The sequence below is a fragment of the Filicampus tigris genome, chromosome 4 (genome assembly GCF_054856515.1).
Source record: "Filicampus tigris isolate MCC_2025a chromosome 4, RoL_Ftig_1.0, whole genome shotgun sequence".
In the NCBI taxonomy this organism is placed as follows: Eukaryota; Metazoa; Chordata; class Actinopteri; order Syngnathiformes; family Syngnathidae; genus Filicampus; species Filicampus tigris.
The window spans coordinates 21380012-21403272 of record NC_141220.1 but is presented as its reverse complement, the minus strand read 5'-3'; the positions used below and the strand labels follow the sequence as shown (position 1 = coordinate 21403272).

Below are 23261 nucleotides of genomic sequence, written 5' to 3'. Positions count from 1 at the left end.
GGTTTTAATATGGTCTCTATATGGCAGATTTTCACCTATTGCAGGTGGATCTGGTACGTATCCCCCCGTATAAACGGGGATGCACTGACTGCGACAAAAAAACGGATTACGTGGATGGATGGGATTATAGGAAGGTCAAAGCTTCAGTATGACTGGGCGGAGGGTAAATTAGAGGAGGGGAAACCTCCGTGAGCTTTGGCTCGGCCCCAAGACTCGTGTCCTGGATGGTCATACCCTGCCTCCGGGCTGCTGCAGGCCATGGCTGCTGTGCCTCTTCCCAAGGGGCTCCCCCATGTCAACACACACACATACACATACACACATATATATATATATATAGATATAGATATATATACATACAAAAACACACACACACATGCAGCCACAAGGGACATGCAGGTGGTTGAGTGGCATTGATGACAAAATACATGACCCCCGAAATAGCACCGATGCGACCGGCCAATGGGACACATGCTGACCACCACAGAATAAAAAGAACCATCAAGTCCACGGGGCCAATGTCAGTCAGTAAATGGACAAAAATACACACGCTGACCCTTTAGTCCTTGTCTCCATCAGGAACAGTCTGGACGTCCTTTATTAGGATACATAAAAATGGGTCGACAACAGGGGTGGGCAAACTTTTGTGCTCTAGGGAAACGTTTGATTTTTAAAACGGACAGAAGGCCCAGGTCATTTAAAGAAAAGGGGGTGGAAGGCAGAGGAGTGTTAAAATGTTTATGTAAAAACGTTTGCTACCTGGAAGGATGTGAAAATATGGAGGAAAAAAAAATCTCTTGGTCAAAATGCGCTTCTGATATTGTTTGTACTCACAGCTTTTTGGCTTTGAAGGAGTCTGCAAACTCCCTGACACTGCGGAAAGAGGCCAGGTCGCACATCATGGCTTCTACTCGGGCTTTGTGCTGGGGGACAAAACAGAAAAAAATAAAAGGACAAAATGTGACAACCAAGGTTGGTTATTGGTCTCATTTCATCTGTTAAATTGTTCAATAAAACAATGTATACTGGTAACTGGACTCGTGTGTTTAATTTAATTTATATAAAATCAGTTTTCTGTAGTGAAATCAATAAGAAAGGCCATCATTTGGAGTCTCCAACCTTTTTTTTTTTTTTACATGTTTTTAACAAACAAAATATAGTACATACATACATACATACATACATACATATGCATATATATACATACATACATACATACATGATGCAACGCACTAGTAAGTGCTGGTATTTCCCCAAAAATATATAGATATATTTTTTTACAATAGCAGTAACAAAATAATTGGACCTCGATGGTGAGCAATTTTTAGAGAAGCACCGCAGGCACTATAAAAAGTTGTAAATAGTGTTTAATTATTTTCATTCTAATGTATTAGTGATTATGTTTTTAAAGTGCAATACAGCACTATTGTTCTTATAAAAAATACGTCAAGGTGGTTTAGCCGTAATAAAGGCGATTTTGATTGTGATAAAAGCCTGACAACGCTCCTCCTGATAAATGCTCCATTTGACTCATGCCATCAAGCCCGTGAGAGACACTCAGAACTCCCTGCTGGCCTTTTTGAGTTTGGCATCACCACGAATCCTGGACGCTTATCCCTGCCATCCGCGAAGATGACTCAACTCATTTTACACCCCCGCGAGAGCGTTCCGCGGCCCGTGTGTATCTTATGGGAGCGTCTCCCTCGGCTCAGCAAAGCGTACACGACACTCGCGGCAAGGACGCACCGTGGGGCGGTGAGTACAGGCCACAGTGAAGGGTTAAGAGAGCCCGCTGATGGAAATGTGTTTCTTCAGGCATTTTACAGGCAACTTAACCGCCCTGGGATGTATTTATACATGCAAACACACCCAAACACACACACACACGCACACAACAAACTCAATGTTGTGACTCAAGGGTAAAAACGCGCAATCACACCATTATCTATGCCTGAATTATTCTCTTGCTGCTACACTCTACCATTACATGGATGATATTACAAAGCATTAAAGTGCTGATTGTGGCCATTATAGATGGGATTATAAGGGCACCCGCTTATATGATGTGCACACAGCGGTAATCACAGGTGAGGGGAGACAACTGTTTCACACTCGGAGACACTTTCGCACAGCTTAGAAGAGAAGAAATAGTCCGCTAAGTGCGCTCGCAGTCTGACTCGCGCTTCAATTGTGCATGAGAGAGAGATTTGGTGGAGGAATGAGGAATATTCAGGTTGAAACAAGGTCAGGGCAGGCAGCCGTGGGATCATTAAGAGGTCAGCGTGAGGGGAAGGGTGACCAGCAGAGAAGATGAGTGCAGGCGTCAGCTTGACAAACTCATATGGAGAAGACGGAGGGAGAGAGATTGAGAGATGGGAGATATGCTCGGGGTTGAAGTGGGGCCCACTGGAGCAAATCCAGCAGGGAGAAGGTGAGCACCCCCCCCCCCTGTAGATTGAAGTCTTGCGAAGAAAATAAAGTTTATTGCCTGGAAAGAAGTGGAAAGGGGGGCATGTAAAAAGCATTAAAGTCATGGAGGTGAACAATTAGACAGATGGCCAGGTTTTGGAAGGAGGAGAAAAAAATAGATAGAAAAGGATCAAGAGAATGCAATTTGGTTTTTTTTATGAGGAGCCTGACAACTTCTGGCCTCTTCAAGGGCGAGGGGACAGTGAGAGGCAGTCGTTCACTCCAGTGTAATTGCTGACTGTGCAGCAGCAGCAAGACCTGACTGACTTGCGTAAGCAAGGTATACACATACTGATAATCAGGCAGAATTTGAGCGGTTCGCCAAAGGCCCGGTTGATTTTTTTTTGGAGCGATTATCCCGTAGTGTAGTGGGTTAAGAGGGCTTTTCCTCCTCCTTCTGCTTGGAAAAACATCAGGGCCAAAAAACCTAAGCGTCAAACCTGACCATACAGTGCACAAAATTGATTGTCAACAATTTCCCCATTGGAAATAATTTAAATACCATCAATGCTGGAGCCTATGCCAGCTGATTTTGTGTGAAAGGCGGACCCCACCCTGAATTGGTCGCCAGCAGAAACAGGAATCGATTCCACGTTGCCTGCACACAAGCCAGGCGAGTATACCACTAACCATCAGCGACCATAACAATAAGAAAAGTTTTCCCATTTTAATGGTTAAGATCATCAAACGAAAGATCATACCAAGACTGTGAAAAGTGACTTGGCCCCCTTTGTTAAATCATGAATTTACTGTGGTTTGTCACATTTTTCTGTTCATTTCCACTGACCACTCTGGCCTGATTGACCTAAAGACCTGTTCAATCAAGCAATCGCCTAAACAGAACCTGTCTCACAAAATGAAGCCGGACAAAACATGTTAAAAAGCTGCAAAAAAATGTCACAATTGAAAAAGGGCAAACGTTTTTTCACACCGCAGTAAAATATAGTGAATTTTTCCTTTTTTTTTTCCTTTAATATATTTTTCGCCCATTTTTTGGAACGTGTCCCCCAAACTACCTGTCTGTGTGTGGGAATATGATGCAGGGATGTCGCAGTGGTGGGTGTGTTGGGGGGGGAGAAGTTACAGGGGGGTTCTCTCCTTAAGAATGACACAGTGGTCACTGCTGAGTGAGTAGATAGATGGCATAAGAGCGCGGTCGGGGAGATGGGGGTAAAAACTAATACAATTATAACTGGGGCCATCCAATCCAATAAAATGAAGAGGTATTAGAGCAGGGGGAGACCCGTCCTGTTCAATAAGACACTGGACCACTCTAGTAACTCTTAAAAAACACACGCGCACACTTAGTTGACCTCTTAAACAGCACGGCAGCCAACCCTAATGGATGCAAGCAAGTGGAACCGCCAAATAATACACTGCCTTAATGCACTCAGCTGAATCTCATCGCCTAATCCTCCTCGGGCACTCCCACTCATACTTTAACCCCTGTTTCCATCTTGCGTCACCTCTTGGCCACCTTCAGAGATCACCTATGGAGGGGCAACACTTAAGAAATCAAACGCAGCCCTCCCTTCGCCCAAAGCTCACAGACGGTGAATGTTCCACACCCACACGCGATAGGTGATAGTGCGATATACAGACCACTTCAAAACACTTATTAAACTTATTAAAGCCCATTTAACTTGGTAAAGTATCGTACAGCACCACTTCAAGGAATCGAAAACTCCAAAAACACAATTGTCCAAATGAGTGGCACAGCATGCGTGCTGCAAGATGTTTGTCACTCATGGTTGAAGTTTACCGTAAAACTAACACATCTAATAAAACTATTAAACATTGTGTATTTAAATACCAAAACTGTTCAACCATATCATTTTGGATTAAAGTCCACTATCTTAAGGCTAATGCATAATGCAAAGGGCCAAAGACGAGCTAACGGAAATTAGCATTGATGTTACGTAATTACAAACCTTCACACAACTTCTACTTTAACACACACAAAGAAACGGAAACACATACAAAAAGTGCATACAACACAGTACAATTAAAGACGGGATACTTAAAAGGCCAAAAATGTGCAACCAAACCGTATAATTCCCACTAATGAAAGCCTCCGCCATAAAAACCATCAACGACTAGTCCAGCGTGCTGACCACCATAAAAAGCGTCAACCACTAGTCCTCTGTGATGCTCACCATAAAAACAATCCACCATGCCACCCACCATAAAAAACCTTCAACCACTAATCCATTGTGTTGCCCACCATAAAAAGCGTCAACCACTAATCCCCACCATACTGCCCGCCATAAAAACCGTCACTGTTCAAATACTTCTGGACCCAACTGTACAAAACAATTACCCCGCAGACCACGCTTCCAACTCTAAATCTACAAGCGGGTGGAGGAATTTTGTCCCAAACTTTATGAAATGCTTTGACGTCGATACACAGCATCGATAAAAAGCGCCAGCTAAATTAAAGTGCTTCTTTTCCCTGAGCAGGTGCGCAGGTAAGGTGTTGCAGGGGCAGTGAAAGTGAACGAGCAGAGAAGACAGCGTGTGAAAAGGGCACCTTATAAAAGCAATTAGAGAAATGACTTTGAGCCCTTCTCTGTTTTGCTCTGTAGATTAGGGGAAAAGGAAAAAAGGCCTCGGAGGGAGGAACGGCGCCCGGATCGCTCGTGACCTTGTCCGCAACACGCCACGCTAAATTGGTCATCAGCGTTTAAGACTGTATTTTATCATGGATGTGTATTTTTAGCCAAAAGAAGACGAGGGGAAGGCGAGGGGAACCCATATATCATGTTGTCACAATGATGACATTTATTCATAAATATCAAGCCGACTCCTCTACATCTGGTTCACTCACATGTGCACTCGTACAATAACCACAACATACACACAGTGGTACCTTGAGTTACAAGTAGGGCTGAATGATTTTGAAAACTAATCTAATTGTGATTTTTTTTATCCTCAATATTGCGATTCAATATGTGATTACTTTTTCGAATGTCCTCGTTGCATGTCTTTTCTTAAAAGTGACGTCATTTTCAGTCGAAAGAAATGACAAAATGGCCGCCCCCTGAGATGGCTACAAACTGGTGGATTTTGCTGCTTAACTCATATTCCACAAACGCAATATTAATCAGAATTCCACGTTTAGACTAGTAAAGGCGCACAGAACATATTATTGAAAAGATTTTTGGGTGGTTGACTTCCTCTTTTAGTACTAAATTTATCCAAACAATAAATAAATAAATACATAAATACATAAATAATCAAGACATGTACCAGTATATAAACAAAATTAGCCTGTGATCAAACAAAATAATCACAAAATAATCTTATACTTACAAGTGCCCCAATTTACGGCTTACGATCACTCGCTTGGTTGATTTTGTGTTTTGTTTTGAGATCCTAAATGTTAAATATGAGGGAGCTTCAGTGCTGAAGTGAAGTGGAAAAATAGAGTAACTAAAGCGGAAGTCAACTCCTAAAGTTTCTTTACAATAATACGTTCTATGCAGCCCCATTAGTCTAAATATGGTATTATAATTTATTGCGTTTGTGGAATCTGAATTACGCAGCAAAATCAACCTGTTTTTATTCATCTTGGGGAACGGCCATTTTGTCACTTGCAGTCAACTGAAAATGACATCACAGTTGCTCAGGGCTCAGCTAATCACAGCTCACCCGTTTTCTGAGTTTGCTCATGTGACATTCGCAAGCTGAGCCGTGATTGGTCGTTACCTGAGACCTGAGCAACTATGATGTCATTATCAGTCGACAGCAAGTGGCAAAATGGCCGCCCCCTGAGATGGCTAAAAATGGATGGATTTTGTTGCTTACTTCATATTCCAGAAATGCAATAATAATTCGAATACCGTGTTTGGACTAAAACTTATCATTGTCAAGATCATTTTTGACTGTAATGCCCTTGCAGGTGGGCAAAGGGAGCCATAGTAGCAGATGCACCACTGTACGCTGGTGAAAAAGGAAGCACATCTAGCTGGATGCCCTGGCAGAGGTCTGAAAACTGACCTTAAAACATATGACACTACAGCGCCTAACACAGATGGATGCACATGACAAACACACGCACACACACACAAACAAACATACACACACTGCAATTAATATTGAGGCAGGTCGCTAGTAAGGAAAAGAAAAGTGCCTGATCAGCACATACAAGCAGAATATGCAATTTCCTTCAGTTAAGTCAGTATTAAATTGATTTCTTCTTTCTCCGACACGAGACGAGTTTTTTTCCCCCGCCCCGCCCCGCCCCGTCTTAATGAAAGCGGGATAATCAACAGGTTTTTTTCCCCCTCCCCTGAAATCAAGTTACAAATCAAGCAGTTGCGGCACAGCATAAAGGTGAAGGAAGGACGCGGGGTGATTTTCCAGATGAGAAGCGTGGACGGCCAGGCTCGGACATGCTGATGCGCAGACATTGAGAGCAGGCAGCCCTCACGCGCGCAACCAAACGCACACACATACACAGAGAATCAAGGGCTGTGTTCTGAATCTCTCCACATCCACTATATCGTGGGCTGTATACGAAGTTTGCCATTTTATAGCGCTGTTTCAATGTGTAATGAGTAGCGCGTTTATTTATTTACAAAAATTAATTTGCCAATTGCAATTGATTTCTTTTTTCCATTTGGTAAAACTAGTGTGAGGGGCAAATTTATTTCTGACTTTTCAGGAGTCGCATACATTTTTACCAGAACATATGTGTGTAAAAACTGGCAAGTTTTTTGAATGCTTATTGAGACCCACAAAAGGCTATTCATTCATAGGAAGAAAAATAAACACAGTGATTCCAAGGGGCCCCTAATAATAAAAGACAAATAAATAACCTATAACTTAATGCTAAAAGATGATCAATGCCATCCATTGACAAGGTGGCACTCATCTCTTTTCCTCAAAATGCACAGAAGCAACCTCTGCTTACCGTGTTAAAAAAGAAAAAAAAGTATTATATCACAACACTTAATGATGATGGATTTTTAACGTCGATGTATTCATGCGCAAGCAGAATTTCAACATTATAGCCAGCCAAGGTAGGATACATTTAAGTATTTTATATCCTGCTGCGACATTTAATTTAGTGTACAACAATGCATGATAATTTTATATACTCATTCTCGTTTATTTGCATTTTAATGACTTAAGAGAAGGAGGCCACGGATAAATGTCTTCAGTTCTCTGTCAGAGTTGTCTAACATTACTTTTTATTAGTAGTAAAATATTTTTTCTGTTTTAAAAAGTAAAATAGATACATTCATCTAGTATCACTTTTTTTTGTCTAAGAATAACACTAAAAAACTAACTAAAACATATGGCTCACAAATTGCACAAAAATAGCTATGGTAAATTTTCTGAGCACTTAAATTTGCCTTTAGAAGGCAGACAGGCCTGGAGAGGGACAGGTGAAGAGGAAGAGTGAGACAAAAGATGAGGAATGAAAAGGACACGGCGGTCATCATAACTGCAGCGTTGGCTTTTCCAACAGACCCGAGCTGCGTGGGGCCTGAGGCAAATAGTTTCACACAAACACACGCATAAAGGACACTTCATTAGGTACACCAGCCCAACCTAATGAGATCCAACATTAAAGCTGCTGGTATTAAAAATATAGTACTAAGTTGTGAGCACAATGAGAGGATAGTTTCTAGTTAAGATGGTCAGTGACGCAGACTTACACATGTATTAATTGTGCTATTTAGAGGAGCCACAAGGAGGAACTGCACGCTCCTTTGAAAAAATCAAAACCGGATGTTGCCGTATTGAAAATGTACGGTGGCCGCAACTAACAATTATTTTAATAATTGATTAATCTGTCAGTTATTTCTATAAACGATGAATGGAAAAAAAATCCCATCCCTTTATTCAAAAACAGGACATTATTTGAAATTGACAGTGCAGAAAATGCACAAACAAATTGTTATGATCCAGTTATTGGTTTGGAAAGTGCACAAAAATTAAAAAAAAAATCTATCTGCTTTCATGGAAAACAGAAATCTTTGAATATTTACTGTTAAGAGGCTGAAATTCAGAGGATTTGGACATTTTTTAAAGTTAAACAAGGTCTTTAAACGATTAACAGATTATCAAAATAGTTGTCGATTATTTTGATAATCGTTTTATTGTCGATAAATAACCTCTACAAGCATATCTATGTAATGTTACACCCCTACATAATAGCTGAAAGGCCAGAAATGATCCTGTGGATAGTAGACCATTATTTGTATGTAAAGTACCTTGTTTTATTGAACGATATTAACTGAGAATATAGGGCAAGAAAAACAACACTGCACATTTTCAATTGTCTATAAGTGTGAATATGAGCGTAAATGTCCATACAGTATGTGCGCTGTGATTGGCTGCCGACCAATCTGGTGGTGTCCGAAAACATTACAAAGACATAGATGATTGGCATTTCCATTCATTTCAATAAGGAAAGTTTAATTGCGATACAACTGATTTGGGGAAGCAGCAAGGTCACAGAACAAATTAAACACATAAGTCAAGGTACGTCTGTACTTAACTTTCCTTCAAGTGTGAGCGAGCTTCCTCTCCATTTCCTCCTCACTCATCTCCCCCTCCGGACTTAGCCTTCTCTATCTCCAGCACATTCGCAGACAGTGCACATTTTCCAGCACGTCTTCAGTGTAACCGACACGCCTAACAAGCACCGCTTTAATGCAATTCCTATATATCACCGCCGTATATTTGAGAGCCATCGGAATGAATGCTGACAATTATACATGTACAGAATACTGTATGCATACACAACTTATTATTATTCGTGAACATCACTCGCAGACCTAGAAGCTGATTATTTGGCACTTAGGATGGATTTACACTTCCGATCCAAGTGCGCCATTAAAATTGAATTTCTTTATTTGACTTTTTTAGTTTGTTTTGTTTTTATACACCCTCAAAAAGGCTAGTGTGGGGGTCCACATTGAGGATTTTTTTCCTCTATACATAAAAGCTTATGTGCATTTGACGGGCAGTACTCTGCGACGTCACCACATCATGCAACGGCAATTCGGATTTCGAATCGTCCCAAAAACAGCGGACGAGACTCGACACTTCCGATTTAAAGCTATTTCATCCATGCTGCCATTATGCACATGCAAATTGTGCCACGTGAAAGCTGAACTTTTAAATTGTGTCACCTGAAGCATACAATGCAAATCCATCCTTACGTAACATTAAAGTCTAAGGAAAGCTACTTGACCACATGCATTCGCACAGCATCTCCAACTTTGTGTTTCAGACTGTCAGCGATAAAGCTCCACTCTTGCAAGTGTAAAATAATGTGTTATTTTCAAGTGCGACAATAACGTAATTGCGTGGTCTATACTCGCTACTTTCATTTCTGCGGAAACACGCGCCTGGTATCGTCTTGGTGACTGCAGGGCTGCTAAATTACAGAACACACTCACAGGAAAAACTGCATTTACACATGTGTACTTCTCTTGTGTTGAACACACAGCCATGATCAATTACACTGCGCTGATTTTGTTACCCAAAGCCTCCTTTTTGTCTCATCTTTATGAAAACACAAGCATAACTTAATTGAGTAAGAAAAGATTCTGGCAATTAAGAACCATGGAGGCCTTTGATGTTTATAAGTGTATAAAAGGCCTTTTGATGAAAAAACGTTTGAGCATCCGCCGGCAATGCTGTGCGTTTTGATTAAAGGCTCTTTTGTTTGGCAATATTATAAACTGCTTACCAGTTACTACTGTCACAATAGTTTAGCCTAGAAATATAGTAGCTGGGGCCTTTATCTTTTTGTCTCGGAAAGGAAGTCGCAAACTTGCACAACCAAGAAACAGAACAAAATCCGCTTAATCAATTAATCAATAGTCCTTTTTACACGGGTTGTTCAAAGTGAGAATAATCTGCCTTTTTTTCCGCCTCAGTACGAGAAAACAGACACGGAATAGGAGAATCGAGCCCTTCAGCCAATACTTTTGAGTAATCTTGTGGGACAAAGATTCCTGGCCTAGCAGCTCAGGTGTGTGAGGTTTAAACACATTCTGATTACGTCTACCGCCATTGTTGAACTGAATGCAGTGTCAGTGTCAGAATCGGAATCATCTTTATTGGTCTGTTATAAGTAAATTGAGTTACAAGCTTGGTCACGGAACAAATTAATCTTTTAAGTCAGGGTACCACTGTAGTTACTTGTTTTTTTTGACACAAAGGAAACCTGGGCTACAAAATGTCTTACATATGCATGACTCTTGATTCTGATTCAATCATCTGTGTGCAATTTGTTTTTAGAAGATGAGTTGAGCTGTTTTAGGATCATGGTTTGTGGTATATTTATGGTTTAAACTATCAACATAGGCAATTATTCATATTTTTGTGAATGGGTCAATTCCTCGTGGTTTTTCACTACACACGGCAAGGCTTGGTACCTATACCATGTGGATAGCAGGGGATTACTGTAGGGATAGAGTTGCATACGGACAAACACTCCCATGCCAGAGAAAACATCTGCTGCGGAAGTAAAAAAAAGTACAGATTTGTATAAGAACCGACTAGTAGTACATGCCACACACAGGCTGGAGCTAAGGTTGTGTTCTTTGGCATTCTAGACCAATTTGAATAATAGTATTCTGCTCATGTATGACCATCCCCTTGTCACTTGATAATAGCCAGAAAAAAACCTTGGCGAACAACGTAATAAATGCATCAAGTGCCCTCCGCAAAGGTCCGGGGTCAGTGAGCCGCAGATAGTCGACGAAGATGCAGCCTGCCGAAGGAGAAATGACGCCTTGTAAACAAATTGAGTTAATGCTCTAATTCATGCAGTCTGATTCGATTTTCCAAGCTTCCAGGAGTCCTTGACGGGGGAACAGGGGAGTGAAGGAATGAGGGTGGCGTGGGCACCTGCATGTGGAAGCGCGCCTCGACTTCAGTCCATCCATCCAGCCGCTGCCCCGGTCCCATGTTGGCTCCACCAAAGACGTAACCACATTAAAAATGTTGATCACCTGACAAGACTGGCCGCTGGCTCACCATAGACGGCGAGTCTTCCTTTGTGTCACTGGGCTAAATGTAATAAAGTTGTATAAATCGAGTTGAGGCAGGGACTCAAGTCTGATTCCTGGGACTAAGTGACATCATGTGGACCGGGCCGAGCTGCATTGCGTAAACTGATACTGCGAGACTGATAACTGGTAGAGTGGAACCAATTAAGACATCAACAAAAATGTTCACGGTAGGAAAACATAGTGATTTCAATTACATAGGTAGAGTTGAGGGATGATTGAATCTGGGGAAATCCTGGATGAAATTTGAGTGAGATTGTTGGACTGTCTCGAGGAGCAGAGACAACGTCAAGATGAAGTCTGAGGAACTGAAAACAAGTCAAGACTGAGACTTTTAGGATTCAAAAGCAAATCAAGACCAATAGTTTGCGGATCTTAGACCAAGTCAGGACTAAGACATTGAAGAGCCGACACCAAGTCTAGAAAATACTTGGAAGAGCCAAGGTCAGGTCTAGACCAAGATTTTGAGGGGTTGAAACTGGGTGAAGACAAAGATCAAGTTAAGGCTTGTTTGATGATGTTTTAGGGAAAAAAGTTCAATTGAAAAAAATAACTTTGAATGATCACTAAGTAGTTATCTACTTATCCTGTTAAGGGTCATGACAGGGATCACATCTGACTTAGAAAAACAGTGATTCCAATTAGATGAGATTGAGGGATGATTAAATCTCAGGAAATCTCTGGATGAAATTTGCGTGAGCTTGTTCTAATAGACAAACGAAAACATCCTCTAGATCTGGAAAATCCCAGAATGAAGCATCAGTGTTGCTTTTGGTCTTCAAGACGTTGCCGCATCCCCTGTGCTTGCTCCTTAATTCCATCAGGGTAATCCCATATTATTGCCTCCTAACAGTACCCCAAACGGGGAGGCAAAAAGTTTGCTCTCCTCTATCAGCGTACTACCAGGAAACAACAGGCCCTCTTCTCATTAAGTTATAGATATAAATGCTCCAAAGCATGAAATTACCCCCGAGCCTCCCTCTCCAAATAACCTGGTTTGCAAACAAATGATCCGAGCACAAGCAGTAAAAGGCAGATTATTAAAATAATAGCAGGGATTTAAATTTGCATCCACTGAACAATTCAGCAAAGGACTTTGCAATTACTCCTCCCCCTCCTCTTTCTCCTCCTGTTCCCATGTTCATCCCACCCTCTTAATGACGAGCCCACTACCTGACATGTTATTGTGTCCATTTGTTTACACTCAGAAATAGAGGAACTGTGAGGTCATTTCTGGTTTATGTAAACTTGTGACCAGGTACAATAGGTCTGTGTCAATCGGACTTCCAAAATTGGCATTGTGACTCTGTCTTGAATATCAAACTTGACATTCTTAAGGAGCCAAGACCTAGTCAAGATCAAGACTTTGAGGAGTTGAGAACAAGTTGGGAGTAAGCCTGAGGAGTCAAAACTAAGACTATGGGGAGCTAAGACAATTCAAACTAAGACTTTGAGGAGCTAAAATCAAATTAAGGCCAAGTCTTTGTGGGGTTTACACTATGTGAAGACCAAGATAAAGTTGAGGCTTGTATGATAATATTTTTTGAAATTTACACAACGACCTTCTTGACCAAGTCAATGCCAAGATTTTGAGGAGCCGAAAACAAGTCTAAACCAAGCATCTCAAGTGTCAATACCAAGCCAAAACCAAGACATTGAGAAAGCAAGACCAAGTGAAGACTTTGGGGTCTGATTTAGGATGAAAGGCAGACTATGTCTGGGATAGATCGCCAGTCAATCTCAGGATAACAGTGACTGATTAATTCATTATAACGGCAGTGGTGCCCGGCCGTTCAACCATCCATTTCATGGGCTGAACCATTCGGGTACATCGCTCAGGCCATTCGTAGGCCCATTGCGATAAAACACTGCATTAAGTTATCTCTGGTCATACTCAGCAAGCCTTGCAGCTTGCATCAAGTATATGGCCAAAGATTTAATATTCACTTTCTCAATAACTGACTTGATTGTGAGAAATCCGTTCCCAGGTATCGTTTCCGAATGTCCCGGTAAGCGGTAGACCTTCCCATGTGGGAGTTTGGGAAGCTGTAGCGCTACACCACTATACAGTGACTGATTGGGAATCAGTTATCTGTCAATCACTATACTATCAATGACTCTTCAATGACAAATATATTTAATCTACAATGAGACAATAACATGTCTACTCTTATGCTGGAAATAAGAAACAATGAAAGATTGGTGAGAGCAGAAGAGGAAATGGACGCATCAATGCAATGAATGTTGCAACTCCGCATTACCTGTGAGTTACTGCCTCCATTTGCATCTCAATCAGATGATTTGGAGAGCCCACCATTTTAGCACTCCCACCACAGCCACAGCGGGTAATCAGGGAGATTTAATGGGGCCAGCAAGCCCACTGTGGGCACCCCCTTGGATGGGGGCTCACAGATCATTTCCAGCGTCTGGTCCAGCTAGGGCCCTCTGGGCCACATCTTAACACATGAGAATGACAGCACTTAAGAGCGAGCAGAACCGAAAACAGACGAGCAGCAGGGCTGCAACATAAAAAAAGAGGCAAAACAAAGCACTCAAGTGACGGTAATGGATGTGGCAGAATAGGTGTCTGCATTGGTGTTAGGTAACGCTGCCTCATTAAAGCCAGAGGGGAAAAAACTTGAACTTGTAACCTTAGACGTAAACATTTTATCTCATGCAAGTTGATGATGGCATTGACACTATTCCACCATTTCTACCAGAGAATTTCCTCTAATGTGTAACACAAACAGCTACAAAGTGTGATTTGCAGATAGCAAATGTTCCACCCGAGAGTTGCCTCTCCAGTTAGCGCTGTCTCGTGGCAGAACCTGAGCTCGGGTGTTATTAGCGCCACTCGGCCCTATTGATATTGTGACTCATTCAGGATTTGCTCACTTATTTGTTACGTAGCATGAAAAACTCCAAAGTTAGGGCACTCGCGTGCCAAGGTCCCACTGTAGTAAAGCAAGAAAGGGAAGTCACCTGAAAATGTGACTTAGGTCATTACTTTCCCACCACTGCTGCCAGGACATCGCAATGGGCCTGTGTCCATGGACCAATTGTACATACCCATGGGTTAGTTTGCCGAGCCTCTGGGGCAGGGAATAGCCAACGGCAACAGTGGACGAACGTGCATCCATCTGGATAATTTTAGAGTACTGTAGCAATGGGTCTCCCAGGGTTTTCTGCGTGTGCTGTCCTAAATTTAAAATGCAAAGTTCATGAGTATGGCACAAATATCCAATTCTCACACACTTGGGATGAGTTAAATCAAGCAAAACATGGCTTTCATGCAGTTGCTGGCTTCCCCAAAATCATCGGCGCGACAGATTTCTTTTCTGTAATTTTGTAATGTTTATTTGCCTCAACCACTAACACTTCTTATTCTCTCACTTCAAAGTTCCCTATGTGCTTGCGGTCCTCTCGCAAATGTTCCACGGTGAAAACCAGCAGAGCCACCGAAAGCACTCCTTTAAATATGGCACTCTCCACCACTTTTATACCTGTTGTCAAAAGCTAGCACAATCTGTTAGAGTGAGTGAACATACAATTTAGCACCTGCTATTTGGTATCTTAGCAAATCAGGCCCAAGGAGGCTAATCGAGGAGATCTAGACACACTGGAGGCCTAATCAACTGAAAAGGACACATAGCTGCAAAGCCTCTTTCAGTGACACTCCACAGTATCCTCTCCGGTGGCACTCTGCACAATTACACCTTGAGACGAAGAGCTTTCCAACAAAAACAAGACTGAAAAGCAAACTTTGGCGGCAAACAGAGATGCGTCGAGTGAGCAGATGAAAAGCCGCTAAACAAAGGAGGACAACGGAGACGATCAGGAACTCAAAGCCGACTTTCCGTTATCAGAATCAAATATTGGTGGTGAGGGGGAAAAAGTGGAGAACGGGCCAACATTAATCAAAGTGTTCACCTAGTGGGCTGCCATATGGCAGATCAGCACGCCGACGGTGCAAACTTGCTGATCCTCTGTAACGGAGTGCAATTAATTCTGTTGGCTGTATTCATCGCTCGCTCACACTTGAAGGAAAGCGAGTTTGAAAGGAAGAACAGAGGAGGCCTTGTTATGACTCTACTCTTCATCGCTTCCTCTGCTCGCTTTGAAGCTGAGGAATCAAACCACAGTGATGAATGAGGTGGACTCCAGGTATCTCCTGTGGCGATCACGGGGGAGATATTATAAAGCGGAGAGAGGAAGGGGGGAGCACTGCGATCGAGACGTTAGTTTCGTACTCAGTTTGTTTAGATGAGCTTAAACTTGAGATTCCCCATTGTTCACATTCTTTTGATGTTTACTTTCAAGTCTAGTCTGATCTTTGTTTCTTCCGCCAAAGAGCTTATTCATTTGTTTAGCCTCCACTCCACTACAAGGGGTCCTTGGTTTTATGACTGAATTTTCCCTGAATTCCGAGGCTCCACATACAATACACTATAATTTGTCATTGAACCACAAAAACATGGTGTGATTGTCAAAGATGAAGCGGCTTGCCACAAAAAACAGGAAAGGACTACAGTAAAGGAGAGTGTATTGATATTTTGAGAAGCTGTTGGAAATGATCAAAAGCCCCATTCAATGACTGCACCAACGCATTTTAGTGACAGAGACTCTCGACCCTTTGCTTTATAGCCAGAGGTACATGTTGCATCAGTGACGCAGTCCACTGGCGTTTGAATCGCAGCGAGACCGATGGCCGACAGTCAGCCACTCACGAAATGTTGTTGCCAAACCCAGCATACCGCACGACAGTTGAGTCAGTTTCCACTGTGTCGCTCGGCCTGCGGATGGCCTTCATGGACTGGCTAGCTCTGTCCCCTTGGTTCTTAAGTAATGAGACCTGTGCTGTAAAGTTTTTAGTTAGATAACAAAGTGACCCAGAATGTATTTATGACTAACAATAATAGCAACAAGGTATTTCATAGCCAAGCAGAGCAGGCTTTTTGTCAGCTTGAGAGAAAAATCCCATAGCCTACAACTTGACCACAAACAAACAGTGAAGGTCTCTTACAGTTTTATGTAAAATGAGTGTTTCCCAAGGCTCTTAACACCAGCTCATCGCCATTAACCGCAGCCGTAAAACTGACTCCTGCAAATGAGTTGTGGATGTCCATCTCATCCGCACAACATGCTGCATTTGCCATCTCACGTCTGCCCACACACAAACAAACACACACACATATATGCAAAGACACACACACACACATATTCATTGTCCCATAGGCCTAGTCACCATACCACTCCTACCAATATCATAAATGAGTGGCAAACCTTCATTAGGGCAGCAAAGCCCCTCCGCCCCTCTAATCAGGGCGTTTGGCTCAGTCTCATTGGGACGGTGTTTTACGGCCCAAAAGGGGCTTTTGTTAATGAGGAGGTGTGCGCGTCTCCATTTCCTGTCTAGCCTGGTCTGCAGTTCCTGTATTTGGCCCCTATAATAATCACGAGGCTTCTTAATGAGCTCTATTCATCTTGGTCACGCATCAAACGCTGTGTGTGGACATGCGACACAATAACGAAATAGACAAAAGCAGGGAAATTAAATTCACTTAATATGCGCACTAATGGTCTTCACACAATATTGTTATATGGTTCAACTTGTCCACACGAGAATTTAAGTGAAGCTCGAGGTGAGGATGCAGTGAACCCCACGTTCCAGACCCACCCGCAATAGGTTAAAATCTAGAGGCGATCGTACAATTTTCTTATATAGTTTTAACCCTCTCACACACTTTAAACAAATGTAAACACTATCAAAACTCACTTTTAAATCAAATTGTAAATGTATACGAACACACAAAAAAAAAAGAATTACAAACATAAAATGTATAGAAAATACTCTCACGTACTGCAGTGTCAGTGCGTGCTTTTAAGAGGCAGAGCCCGGTGGGGTGGCCTAAAAGATCAGCGTGAGTGTCCAACAGCAGCTTCTGCGCGAGTGTGCTCACTGAGTTTATGCGCTTTACTGTTCTTCCAGCGTTCACTAAACGGCTGAAAATCGCACTTGTAACTGTGGATCTCCTTTCCCATATGCGAGGGCATCACATTACGTCTGTATGCTGAAAAAAATCTATATCTATAGCTTTACATTGTTCTTAATCAATGAGCATATAAAAACAAAACTATAATATGTGTTATGTTAAATTCTTGGCATCAGGCATGGATAGCTGATTTAAAAACCCATGAGAAGTAAGTGCTTTAAAAATCTTTGAGTGCGAACAATAAACCAAAATATAGAAGAGAACTCGGTAATGCACAAGAACTAAAGCGCACACATACAAACTGTACAATCAGGCCAGATTTTAATCATTTTTTCCTTCCCTTCCGATCAGAGTAAGACCCGATTGTCGAATGTCACCCAAAAAAAATTGTGATTATTATTTGTAGTTTATTGTTCATGCCTCTGCTACAGCACATATTTTTGAGAAATTATTATTTATGGGTTTCTGCAGTATACAAACAAGTCAAAATCTATAATTTCGCACCTTTAGAGTAGTACCACATATCAGGCAGCACTGCAGTCTACTGGAAGAGGTGCAGCGAAATTAACAGCATGAAAAAGAGGCAGACAATGTCCCCCTTAAACTCCAGGGTCGTTCCACAAAGCAGAGAGAATAAATGCCAGTGGAAATTGTTGTATGCGCTCTTTGTACAAGCAGCAGATGTTTGAATGTCTATAACGACAGTAACATCTATACACATTTTCTATAGCCTGTCTTTGGTGTTTCACATTACAAGTTAGCATTACGCTAGCGGACGTTCGTTAGGTGAAATATGATTTGGCTGAACAATTTGGTATTAACATATCATCACTGTCCTGTGAAAAACACTTATGTCCAATTTTTGAAAAAATATATATATATTTTCACTTTAATGCGATGTCTGTAACGTGGAAACATCATTCACGTAAAAATAAGAACATTTTACAAAAAGGACATAAGTGTTTTCCCACATGACAGTGACGATATACAATATTTAATTATCTCGTAGTATGCCTCAATTTTACAGTTAACTTCAACTGGGAGTGACAAACAAAAAGCTTGACGCTTTTCTGACAGAGAATGAATATTGTCTACGGAAAAGTCTGTCCTGTAATCTCCCGTGTCCTGATCCTTCCTTCCTCCTCTCAATCATCCCCTCTTCACACCCAGGCCTAGTTGACAAGAACCTGGTGCACTGGCATTCCCCCGTGGTTCTCCGTGTTGCACCATGTGTCAGGGCGGGAAGGCTTTACGGCGCACATCCATCAGTGTCGCACGTCGGGATTTATGGCCGATGGAGTCCGAACCTGATCGCTAGGAATCAGTCTTGCTGAAGTCGACCCCCGGGCGGCTGTGTGGCCTAATGGATGCCTGCGCCCCACCTCCTCCCCTCCTACCATCTCCTGCTCTCTCAGCCCATCACTCCCTTCTCCCCCTTCATTACCTCGCTTGGCTCTTCTCTTAGTCATTCATTCAACACAGGAGATTTGGTTACCCAAATTAATGAAGCAAACTCAACTGGAGGAAGTATCCAAATGTTCGCACAGCCACATAAACTCAATACAGACACCGGGTTCATCATTCATGACGTGTGTGCGGGCTTTTATTCGGGTTAATTCATCACGGCAGTGTATTAACAGGCAGCGGTAACCTTCACAGGAAATACGGGAGGCACCAATTAACTTTGTTCGCTGCCACTGACACAGACAGACCTGTGTTTTCAATGACTAAAGGGCTGTCAAAACATCTAGTCTTGGAAATAACAAGGAAGGCGATACAATAATGTACAAAAAGTGACGTCCTCTGACTAGAGATAGAATTATAGGTCACTGTTTTCTTTGGATCACATACAAACTTTTTATGAAAGTACTTGAGATCTCAATATTATGGGCCATAGAAATTATTCAGTTCTAAAAGGAGACATTAGGGAAAATTGCAGCACGGTGTCCTAGTGCTGAGCACGTCTATCTCATAGTTCCAGGTTGAAATCGCCACTTTGGCCTTGTAGGTTACAATATTTGGCTGCCTCCCACGTTCCCAAATTCTTCATGTTAAGTTCAATAAAGAGTCTGAAGTGAATGTGAATGCCGGTTTATTTGTATGTGACCTAGGATTAACTGGCTAGGATTAAGGTGTCCTGCCTCTCTCGTCTGCTGAGATAGACTCCGGCTCAATTGTGACCCTGTTGTTCTTGCTAATTTGTGTTTGTTGATACATCAGCACAAATCCATGACGGTAATTGCGATTTAGCGGCTTGGTCATGAAGTGCTGCCTCCACGAGTGAAAATGTCTGGCTGTCTCTGCGCTTTTTCTGTCTGACTTTCTGCGAGGGCAATACACAATTGCCCTTGCAAGTAATTTTTATTTATAGGGTTGACTATCAGAAGTCATGGAAAAATATGGCATACACAATATTTAAGTATACAACTATTATTCAGTTTGTTTTAAGTGAAGAAAAATTGAAATTTTGGTATAGATTTTTGGTATAGATTTTTAGCCAAATTAACACTCGTTCACTGCCATTGACTTATTTATTTGTCATTTCAGAGTCCAGTCATTCAATCCCAGGAATTTAGTTATATTTTTTCAAACGTTAGGGTAAAAGAGGATCTACGAATGTCTGGCAGTGAGTGAATGAGTTAAAAGACAAAACCCATTTAGCAAGAAACATTAAGTAAACACTTTTTTTTCTTTAATAGGCCACATAAAAGGGATTTGGTGGACCAGATCTGGCTGCGGGTTCTTGAGTTTGACACCAGTGTTCTACACCTTACTAGATTACCACACAAAGCTGCACTGTAAATAAAACACACACACACACACATAATCATGCCTGCTCATTTCTCAACTGAAACATATTAGCTAATATTACCCCGCGGTTGCCAAAGAGGTCCGGCCCCTAATAAAGGTTTTACGCTATAAAGGAAAAACAATGAGGCTGCTGCGGCACCATTGAGCCTCCCAGAACACACACAAGACATACTCGCAGGGACTGAGCCCGGTCACAGGTCAGGTGGGCCTGATGTGCGCTGCGGTTCAGACGAGCACAGCCCGCTTGAACCCGTAATATGCTGCACTCTCCCCTGGCACCACTTGTTGGGGTTTTAGTGCAGGCAAAATTACACTTGTACTGCAGCCACAAGCACACTAAACCACACTGCCAGTGGACTTTGAAAATTGGATGGCTGGAGACAGCAGGTAAAAAAAAAAAATGCAATTAAAAAAAACAAGAATGACATTAAGTAGAGCGCCGACCTCTGCCAATATTGGAAGTCGGACATACTGTATGAAAACATTGAGGGTTTTTTTTTTTGGTAGAAACAATGAATTTCATTTCCATGGGGAATCTTGGTTTGAGATACAAGTAATTTGAGTTGCGAATGTGGTCACAGAATGTATTAAAATTCTTAAATCAAAGCACCACTGTTTTTGTACACAAATAATTAAACAGTAAATTTTACATTGCATGCAGCACACACAGTATCTTTGACTTGTACAAAACAAAAAATCCCCCACAACCTAATTCACCGTCGCTCACCCCTATTTGTTGTTTTGTTCAGAAAAAAACATTTAAAATGACTTTGCCAATTATGCTTTTAGGTTAATGACACAAGCCATCCCTCCAAGTTACACAGAAATTAATTACATAGTGTCTGAGCAACACCACTAACTAATAGCGATAAAAACAATACCCCTCAACCTCTGCTGCTGTGCATGATGTAAAACTCAAATAAATGAAGCCTACATCCCCTCTACTCTGCAAGTCAAATGTGAGCAGGGAGATAATCATTGATACAAGGCTGGAGAGAATGAAACTAATAAAAAGGCAGTGTATCAAAGTATCGTGCCTAAGCGATAGTCACGTGAGGGCAACTAGTCCACAAGTCTGCTGTTCTCTAAATGAATCCCCCTTCGCCCCGCGCTTGATTTATGGACCTGTATGAAAAAAAAAAAACCTTGTTTTTAATCTACTGCTGCCTGAATCTACCTCTCTAATGAAATGTGGATCTGTGTGTGCGCGCCCGTGTTTGTGTGTTTGATAATGATGTATGGAGGCCGAGGTCGGATTCTTTGAGCATGAATTCTCTCTCTGATAAATATGTATTCAGCCGCACGGGATGATGAAGTTGTATACCGGTGTTAACGCTGTGTCAAAGCACATACAAACACACACATGTACATATTTACATCAAAGCACACAGGCCAGGACCTTCTATGTTTGCCTGTTCTAGGCACAGCATTACTTGAATTTCTGTGGCAGTTCACTAAAGCAGGGTACACACCATTTTTTTTAACCCATCATTAACTACTTTGTAAAACCTGAAAGACTACACACATGAAGAAAAAAAATCGGAAGAGGAAACCGTCACTGTCATGAATCCTTTAACTCATTTACTCACTGCCATGGACGTTTATCAACTGGAATCCAACTGTTCACAGCCATCGACGTACAAAGACATCAAGTACGTTTTTCAAAGGGTGTGAATATCAAGTTTGTAAAGCTGTGTAATGAAAAACAGATCCCTGTAGATGGCGCTAGTGTAACACTTGGGATTTGAGGCGGACAAAGCTTTTGATTTGAAGATAAAGCTTAGGGGGCCACTTTTTTCTTGTCCTGTCGATTATGAAGGAGTGAAATGCCAAGAAGTGGGACAAATTTAGGCGCCTCGCGAACACCGTGTAAAAGAGCCACTGACGCTCAACTCGAGCCATACGATGAGTCAATGTCACTCACAGTGCATTTCATGGTTATAAATCTGTGAATAAATTATTATTTTGGATACAAAAAAAGCCTTTGTCCGTCTTTTTTGTTGTTCTTTCATAGTTTGAAGTGTCACAAAAGCAAAAACATTAGTATTGCAGTCACTGCTCAGCTTGACGTTTTACACAAAAAGATTGTTGTTGGTCAGAAACTGGTGTTTTGGTAAAACCAACCAACGTTCTACTGCTTGATTACTAAAGTACAGAAAATCTAGCAACAAACTTTTTTCTATTGAAAGAATACATTTTGCTTTGGGGCCTATATTATCACAAAAAATATTTTGTGGGTCTGGAAAGATCAGTCAAAATTCTCTAAAATGGTTGGTAATTGAAATAATTTGAAACTGGCTGTGAATGAGTTAACTGTACAGCTACTGCTAGACATTCAATTTTTTTTAAAGAATTATTTAAAGATATGAGGTTGTTTTGAAACTGTTGTTCATTTTCAACAATTACAGCTGTTCGAAAATATCAGTCAAAAGTCAACCCTCATCTTACATTTTGAAGGATGTCATTTGAGGTTAAGAGGGCTTGCATATGCTTAGGCTGGCAAGTCAATTAGAGACATGTCAATTCCAGCTGATGACCTCCTGTGACGCACTGGTGGTCATGAGTGCAAAATCAGTCCGGCCTCCGTAGCAAACGCTAAGTGACAACAGGCTACGAGCACATACAGGCCTTTCCACCCACTCCGACGTAAACACACAGAGACATTTAAACTCATTAGGGCATTCTCTATCATCCATGACTACCCTTAAACAGCGATGAAAGGTGACGTGACGAGCGACAGAGTCACACAGTTAATACATCAAACAGACACAAAATTACATCTAACTAGAAAGTGCAACTTCTGTAGAAATTGTGTGTGAATAATGAAGTGCTGACACCGCAATAAAATATTGGAAAATACTTTAAAATGGAAGAAATGTTGAATGGCAGCCTGACAAAAAAGCACAATTTCAATGATAGAAGTACATTTTTAGTCGAAATTTCCCTCGAC

General features: G+C 41.6%; 1 protein-coding gene across 1 annotated transcript in view; it reads right to left on the bottom strand.

Annotated features, from left to right (window-relative positions):
- wwox (WW domain containing oxidoreductase) overlaps positions 1 to 23261 on the bottom strand; it is a 172356-nt gene that overhangs the window by 121438 nt on the left and 27657 nt on the right. The window contains exon 6 of the mRNA XM_086027769.1: positions 835 to 923. Coding sequence (XP_085883895.1) covers positions 835 to 923 — 89 coding nt within the window. The remainder of the gene's footprint in view (positions 1 to 834; positions 924 to 23261) is intronic.